Source organism: Ovis aries, chromosome X (assembly GCF_016772045.2).
Source record: "Ovis aries strain OAR_USU_Benz2616 breed Rambouillet chromosome X, ARS-UI_Ramb_v3.0, whole genome shotgun sequence".
In the NCBI taxonomy this organism is placed as follows: domain Eukaryota; kingdom Metazoa; phylum Chordata; class Mammalia; order Artiodactyla; family Bovidae; genus Ovis; species Ovis aries.
The window spans coordinates 64,127,229-64,135,915 of NC_056080.1; the positions used below are offsets into that span (position 1 = coordinate 64,127,229).

Sequence of the window (8,687 nt, forward strand, 5' to 3'; positions counted from 1 at the left end):
ATTAAATGGTCTTTGAAGACATTTTTAATAACTGTGTGATATTTCTACCCTCAGCCAACTTTTTAGAGAGCCCTTTCCTAAATGAGCAGGCTTTGCTAGCCTGTTAATTTTTAGTCCCTCCTGCCCTCCTTTCCCAGGTGGTGCTAGTGGTAAAGAACCCACCTGTCAATGTAGGAGACATAAGAGACTCGGGTTCAATCCCTGTATCAGGAAGATCCCCTGGAGGAGGGCATGGCAACCAACTCCAGTATTCTTGCCTGGAGAATCCCTATGGACAGAGTAGGATCTCAAAGACTCAGACATGACTGAAGCTACTTCACACACCCTCCTTTCACTAAATAGTCCATTTGCTAAATCCCTCTTCACTTTAGGAGAGGGAAGAGGGAAGGGAGCTATAATTTTTTGACTGCCAGGCATGGGGTAAGGAGCATATATACACATCTCTTAATTTTCCCAACAACCATGTGAGGTGGATATTACCATCCATGTTTTAAAGTTGAAACTAAGATTTAGAGACATTAAGTTATTTGTTTAAGTTAGTCAGCTAGCAAATGGTGGAGCCAGGACTCAAACCTAGGGCAGTTTACTCCAAAGTCCGTGGTTTTTCACCATGCTATTTTGCCTCGTATTATCCTCTAGTGAGCTCAGAAGCTATTACCCCTTTCCATGTTCTGGTTGGAATTGACATTTCTTTATCCCATTTTAGATGTCTCTACACCAAAACAGTCAGAATAGCAGTGGTGTGGAGCCCTGGGCCTAAAAGCAATAAGACCACACTTAGAAGAAATTAGGTTATTGACCAGAGAGGCTATTAGGACATAGAATTGTCCCATAGCTTGGATGCTTTTCTACTTCAGGCTTCTGATCATATACATCGGATGCCTCTTTGATAGAATGAACAAGATTTGTGAGATACCCCAAAACTTGCCCATAACGCTGTGTCAAAACTATGTTTTTTTTTTCCTTAAATGGATTGTTCTGCATGACATTTTCTTCAGTGAATGCACTAAAGGGGAGTTCTCTGAATTTTTTACTCCCTTTACTAAATAGAAGCTAAGTTGTATGATTTGTGCCACAGCCTCCTGATTTGTATGATACCAACACATCCCTCAGTATGTCTCGAGATGCCTCTGTATTTCAAGATGAGAGCAATATGTCTGTCCTGGATATTCCCACTGCCACTCCAGAAAAGCAGGTGACACAGGTAGGATAGTCTTTTTCTCTTAGTGAGATTGGTAGTATGCTTAGGGGTAGGGGATGGATGAGTGATGGTGGTGATATATGACATGTGTCAAGGATGATGATCAGACCCCTTGGCCCTGGGAGTGAAAGCCTGGAAATGTGATTCCAATGTGGGATGGTGGCAGGTCATGTGACTGGCTTGTCTTCTGTCATCTTGGGCAGAGTCAGGCACAGCAGAACTTAAGACACAAGTGTGAAAAGTGTGTGAGGCATCAGAGTAGCCTGACTGGAAAGACCAGCTGCATTCAGAGACATAGTTCAAAATAATTGCCCTGCTACTTTACTGTACATCTGTTATCAAAGTTGTTCTTAAAATTAAGTTTTTTAAATTGGCCTTTTCTAGAGGTATCAGCAGATACTCCTGATCTGAAGCCAGAAATCTTATCAGCTGATCTCGGTCAAGGTTCCACTGGCGAGTGCAAAATCCAGGAGGGTTTTTCTGTCCCAAAGAGTCCAACACAAGCTAGGGAAAGCTTGTTTAGAAAGGAAGTCTCCTTGTGATGCTATACTAATAACAGACCAAGGACCTTCCTATTCTTTGGGTTTAATTTTTACCCTACCTGTGATTTCCAAAGAATGAATGGGGGAAAATGCACATGCTTTGAGCTGTGTAACAGCCCCCACTAGCTGTGGGGTTGGCCGGGATATCAGGGAGGAGCATCTGTCCTGGGTGAGAGCCCCTGGTTAACTCCTCCTACCGGCGTGTCCCTCAATGATGTACTATTTGTGTTCCTTACTCAGATGCACCAGGGCCGAGGTAGGCTGGGCGAGGAAGACTCTGATGTAGATATTGAAGGGTATGATGATGAGGAGGAGGATGGGAAACCTAAGACACCAGCCCCAGTGAGTATGCTTACAGAAAGCTTATGGTTTCATTATACCTTTATATGGTAGGTGCCCCAGAAGTACAGGACAGGCCAAGTCCCCAGGCGACACCATAGGGTCTCTATAGTGAGGCCCAGTATGACTTTAATCCTTGGAACCAGCTGACCAAATCTATCCACCAAAATTATATCTTATAAGGCAGCAAGGGGGCGGCTGGTGGTGGCTTCTGGTCTCTTACTTGGTCAGTTAATGGTCTCAACTGGTTTCATTTAGGAAGGTGAAGATGCAGATGGTGATCTTGCAGATGAAGAGGAAGGAACTGTGCAACAGCCTCAAGCCAGTGTCCTGTATGAGGATTTGCTTATGTCTGAAGGAGAAGATGATGAGGAAGATGCTGGGAGTGATGAAGAAGGAGATAATCCTTTCTCTGGTACATAGCTCACCATAGCACACTCAGGGCTCAGAGGAAGCTCTGGGCCACATATGCTGTTACCAAAAGCTATTCTTTTATTGAAGTCCCATTAATAGACCTCAGGGTGCTGAGCATTCACTCATAGGATGATTAAATTCATTGGTCTTAGAAGAGGTGAAAAAATACAGCATAGGTGGAAAAAGATGATAGTCAGAAAAGCAATGCCAAAGCAGCAAGTTTGATTGAATACTTGATAAAAATGAGAAAGATGTGTTATATGTGGCAATAGGGAAAGAAAATTAAGAAAAAGAGATGTTTTGTGAATTAATTGCCATAGTAGGGGAAGAATATAGAAGGAGATGATAGGGGAAAAAAACAGATTGGACTGAAATGGTTTTTTAATTCATTTTCAGAACTATAAATCTTGTCAGTGTTGACCCTAGGCAGTCCTCTGAGGTGAAGAGTCCAGGCAAGATACCTGTGTAGATGCATGGGATTAACTAGTTCTGGAAGACTAAGCCAAAGATGTTAATTCTGTCAAGCTTATCTCAGGATTTCTCTCTTTTCATAGCTATCCAGCTGAGTGAAAGTGGAAGTGACTCGGATGTAGGATCTGGTGGGATAAGACCCAAACAGCCCCGCATGCTTCAAGAAAACACAAGGATGGGCATGGAAAATGAAGAAAGCATGATGTCCTATGAGGGAGACGGTGGGGAGGCTTCTCATGGTTTGGAGGATAGCTATATCAGGTAATCGATAGCAACATGCTATGGGGGCTGTGGCATCAGTGCTCAGCTGTGATGTCAGAGGGCCCAGCATCATATTACTTTCATCCATCAAACATTGCTTGAGCACCTACTAGGGCCAGGCACTATGCTAGGCCCTTGGGGATACACAAAGGAGCAAGACATATCCTGCCCTTGAGGAGCTCACAGTCTAGTGGTAGAGACTGATACAGAATCATTGCAATACAGTGTGAGAAGAGCTATATAGCATAAGTTTAGTACAAAGTGCCAAGTCACACTGAGGAGGAGGAAGTGTCTCACTCTGCTTGGAGTAATCAGGGAGTGTCACAAATGAGGGGACATTTGAACTGGGCCTTACAGGATGAATAGAAGTCTACTAAGTATATAAGTGGCAGCAGGTGAGGAGATCCTTAGAGGTGAAACAGTATGTTCAAAGGCACAGAAATATAGCAAAGAAATTTCAGACCAAAGGGAAGTTGTTGGGAGTTGTGACTCTAGAAGCAGCAAGGGATTATGTCGTTAGAGAACCTTAACTGGTGTGCTAAGACATGTGGATTGTGGTTAATGAGAATCATCACTTTAAGGAAAAGAAAGTAACATCAAGTTTATGTGTTAAATAACTCTAGGGCAATGATTGGGCTTCCCTGATAGCTCAGTTGGTAAAGAATTCACCTGCAATTCAGGAGACCCTGGTTCAATTCCTGGGTTGGGAAGATCTGCTGGAGAAGGGATAGGCTACCCATTCCAGTATTCTTGGGCTTCCCTTGTGGCTCAGTTGGTAAAGAATCCTCCTGCAATGTGGGAGACCTGGGTTCGATCCCTGGGTTGGAACGATCCCCTGGAGAAGGGAAAGGCTAACCACTCCAGTATTCTGGCCTAAAGAATGCCATGGACTCCATGGGGTCACAAAGAGTCAGACATGACTGAGCAGCCTTCACTTTCACTTTCAGGGCAATAATAAGAAATTCAACTAGGATCTGTTAGGAGTGGAGGAAAGGGAAGGGACATATTTAAGAGCTGTTTAGAGGATAGATCATTTGGATTTAAGAGGTAAGGAGATTAGATACATAATGAATGCGAATGTCATTGACATAAGAAAGAGGGAATACAGGTATTAGATGGAGTGGGAAAGGAGGCAAAAAATGAATTTGTCTTTGGATATGTTAAGATACATATGATACATCTAAGCCAAAGGTATCCAGCAAGCTTCCCTGGTGGCACAGATGATAAAGAATCCACCAGCAATGAGGGAGACCCGGGATTCAATCCCTGGGTTGGGAAGAGCCCCCTGGAGGAGGGCATGGCAACCCACTCCAGTATTCTTGCCTGGAGAATCCCCATGGACAGAGGAGCCTGGCGGCCTACAGTTCATGGAGTTACAGAGTCAGACATGACTGAGCGACTAAGCACACATCCGGCAAGCAGTTAAGAGTCTTAATTCATCGAGCAAATATTTGTCACAAGTACAAAAGCAACTAGGATGTTATCCCTTCCTTCAAGGAGTTCGGTTTAGTGGGAAGTCTAAAACAGGCAAACAGATGATGATCACAGTGTAACATGAAAAGTGCTGTGATAGGAAACCACAGGATTTTTCTGAGGCTCGGGTAGGAGTGGAGTAGGGGAGCTGGTTAGAGAAACTAAGCTGAATCAGAGTAGGAATTAGCTAAATGAAGAAGAAAGGGAAGGGCATTCCAGAGACCAAGAAGAGCATGTATGAACACACAGAGACATGAAACACTTCTCAAGAATACAAGTAGCTCAGTGTGGTTGGTGCTTTTCATCATGATCCGTGTAATAGAGACAGTTTAAAGAGGTAGATAAGGACCAAATCATGAAGGGCCTGATAATTTTGAGCAGACATTGAATGAGAGTAGTATGATCAAATCTGTATTTTAAAAAGATTGCTCTGTACCCCAGAAGAAAGATGGGCAGAAGCCATGAATTAATTCACAGAAGAAATGCAAATGGCCAATAAATTATGAAAACTTAGCTTCCCTAAGAATCAAAGAAATGCAATAAAACAACCGAATGTAATTTTTTACCTATCAGATGGGCAAAGATTAAAATGAATAATAATGCCCAGTGTTGGAAAAGATGTGAGTAAAAGGACATTCAGAAACCACTGGTTGGTAATAGAAATTGAAAAAATGGGGTAGGTGAGAGAGGTATAGCAATTTATCTTACAAATCAGAAACTTAAAAAATGCATATCCTTTTTGGCCTCTCAATTCCATATCTAGGGAGTTATTCCATGGGAATAATAAAATAACCTTCATCAAGATGTTTGTACAAGGATGTTTATCACAGCATTGTTTCTAATAGTGGAATAATTGAAGACAGGTTAAATGTTCTAGTGAGAGACTGAAATAAATCATGTTACAGCCACACAGTGGAATACCACACAGCTGTTAAAATGATGCTATTGATGTATGTTTATTGACATGGAAAGATGTTCATTATAAACGTTAGTGAAAAAGCAGATTCCTGAAGAGTATATAGAGCATTCCAATTTTGTAAATTTAAAAAAAATGTTTAAGCATCAAAGTAAACTGCATAGAAAAAATTTGGAAGGTCATATACTGAAAGATTATCTCTGGGTAGTAGAGTTATTGGTGATTTTTTTCTTTTTTTTCTGGTGTATATTCTAATTTTTTTTAAAACCAGTAAACGTTCATTACTTGTGTGATTTTTTTTAAAGTAAAATTAAGAATAAACAAACAAACAAAAATAAAGAGCACTCTGGCAGAAATGTGAAGAAATTAATTGGGGAGAGCAAGACTGGAAGAAGACTGTTTACAGTGGTGCAGGCCAGAGATCTCAAAGAATGAAGCCAAAGCAGGCAGAATAGGGCTGGAAAGATGGGGATAAAGGTGAGATATATTGAAGAGGTAGAATCTTTAGGACTGTTGACTAATTGGATATGTAGGTGAGTGAGGCTATAAGTGGTCAACAAACCTACGAGGCTTATCAGAGCATTTATGGTCACGTAAGCTAGCAGTGTGTTGTTCAGGTGTAGGGGAGTTTCATTCAGATTCTTGCATATATGAAGTTGGCAAGTTGATGTTTTAGAATAGGATCATTTTTTTCTCAGGTACCCATAGAACAGTCCAGAGCCATCATTTTAGTGGCCAGGGGAGGTGAGATGGGCTGATCCCTTGGTGGCACTGAGAACGGGACTGGTCAGCTAGAGGATGGTGTCCGAGCTTGAGAGATGACATGTTTCTTTTCTCAGTTATGGGAGCTATGAGGAGCCTGATCCCAAGTCGAACACCCAAGACACAAGCTTCAGCAGCATCGGTGGGTATGAGGTATCAGAGGAGGAAGAAGATGAGGAGGAAGAGCAACGCTCTGGGCCGAGCGTACTAAGCCAGGTCCAGCTGTCAGAGGACGAGGAGGACAGTGAGGATTTCCACTCCATTGCTGGGGACAGTGACTTGGACTCTGATGAATGAGGCTTCCTTTCGGCCTCCTTGGTCCGCCTTCCCTGTTCTCCAGCCTAGGTGGCTCACCTTTCCCCCATTTGTTTATATTTATTTGTTACAGTGTCTGATCCTGAAACTACCAAATTAATTAATACTGTAGCTTTTAAAAAAATAATAAGTAAATGATAATAAATTAACTCTTCTGATTTTCCTGGGGCAGTGCCACCCTTTGATTTAAAACCAGGCAACCCCCTTCCCCCACCACTAACAAAAAGAGAGCACTCTCCTCCTTCTGCAATGCTCTCCTTAACTCTATTAATTGCTCTTGGTATCATTTTGTTCCTGGGGAAGGAAGAGAAATTATGAAATATCTAATAATTTTATGTCCTCTTGATGTATTAGAAAATTGCCAAGCATGATATCATCTCAGTTTTCTAATTTGCAGGCTGTAACCATTGACAGCCCCCTGTTGGGACAGAGAATTGTGTTCTGGTGGACTCTGTACCACACTAAAACCATAAACCTATTGGACAAACTGAACTGCCCTTTATTTATTATTTATTTGATTATACAATGCCTTGTTCCTAAGTGGATTGGAGGCAAATAAATGATAAATCTTTGAAACAGCATATATGTCAGAAATGATATGTCGCCATGTAAATGTGTTCTGTCCCTCCCCCTCCAGGGGAAATGGTAGGGAAATGGTAAGTTCTTTAGGGCAAAGACTGTGTCTTCTGTTTCTTTTCATGCTTAGGATATGGTTCTGTGCAGAATAGGTACTCAGTAAATGTTCCTAGAATCATAAAATCCTCAACAGATTTGTTAAGCATCTGCTCCATGATAAGCATTCTATCAGCTCCTTGGGATGCAAAATTAAATAAGACACATTCCTTTTATTGAAAGATCTCACCATTAAATTGGGGGAGGGAGAGTGAAATTCAAAACATGTTAATAAATCATTACAGTACTGTAAGATAAGTGCAATTAAGCTAGATATAAAACATAGGAGAAAATAGAGGAACAGTCATGTCTGAAAAAAGTCAGGGAAGTCTTCTTAGAGATAATTTTTAAGCTGACTGTTGAAGAATTAGTAGGAGCTTGCCAGATGGAAAAGTCCAGGCAGAGTGTCACATGAAATGAAAAGGCCAAACTCCAGAAATGGCAAATAGCAGAGTGTGTTCCTTGTTTGTTTGTTTGTTTGTTTGTACCTGCCTTGTTCCAGAAAGGATTTAAGGTGGTTTATGTTCCAGTCCCTCCATGCTGGAATGGCTCTAGGTGAGACTGAAAGATGGACAGGAAGCATATCATCAAGAGCTTTGAATTTGATGCTAATGAATGTGAATTTTATATTAATGAGAATGTGCTAGTGGAGAATGAAATGTGCTAGTGGAGTGATAAAATATGATTTGTGTTTTAGAAATTCTCAGTATATTGAATGAAATAAATTGAAGAGTCATGTGTAACAAGTGTGATCCCATTTTTATAAATGATAAAACCACATGTATATATTTATATGTGTTTATATATACTTGTATATGCAAAGGAAAAAGTCTGAAAGGATTTACACAAAGTGGTTGACAGTGATAACCTCTGGGCAATGAAATTGGAGGGGAAGGGGCTATATGCTTATTTGTATATGGGGTGGGGCATTGTACTTTTATTTCTGTATTTGAATTTTTATAAGAACATATTATTTTTGTAATAAAAATTACAAAAAAATAATTCCAGTGGTAGTGTGGAGAATGGTTTGGAAGGTGGCAAATATAGTTGAACTAGGACTGTGGCATTCGGATAGGGAGGAAGAGGGTAAATTTGAAAGATATTTAGGGGACAGGTCAACAGGACTTGATGACCAATTGGCATTTGGGAGTGGAGAAGGAAAATGGAAGGTGACTTCCAGAATTTTGGTTTAGCAGATTGGATGGGTACATGGGATTCATTCATTCATTCAGCATTTATTGAGCCACCAGGCTTTCCAGGTGGCGCTAGTTATACAAAGAACCTGCCTGTCAATGCAGGAGACATAAGAAACCCACAGGTT

The 8,687-nt window shown here is 41.1% G+C and overlaps 1 protein-coding gene across 8 annotated transcripts in view; it reads left to right on the forward strand.

Annotated features, from left to right (window-relative positions):
• Positions 1–8,368, forward strand: part of TAF1 (TATA-box binding protein associated factor 1) — a 70,140-nt gene extending 61,772 nt beyond the window's left edge. For 4 of the 8 annotated variants that reach the window (XM_012106888.5, XM_060408170.1, XM_060408171.1 and 1 more), the window contains exons 35-39: positions 1,079–1,204; positions 1,984–2,085; positions 2,341–2,497; positions 3,051–3,228; positions 6,457–8,368. In XM_012106888.5, the coding sequence (XP_011962278.1) occupies positions 1,079–1,204; positions 1,984–2,085; positions 2,341–2,497; positions 3,051–3,228; positions 6,457–6,676 (783 nt within the window). In that variant the 3' untranslated portion in view covers positions 6,677–8,368. The remainder of the gene's footprint in view (positions 1–1,078; positions 1,205–1,983; positions 2,086–2,340; positions 2,498–3,050; positions 3,229–6,456) is intronic. The other 4 variants (XM_012106891.5, XM_060408173.1, XM_042242183.2 and 1 more) reach the window with 1 other exon arrangement.
• Positions 8,369–8,687: the final 319 nt, after the last annotated feature.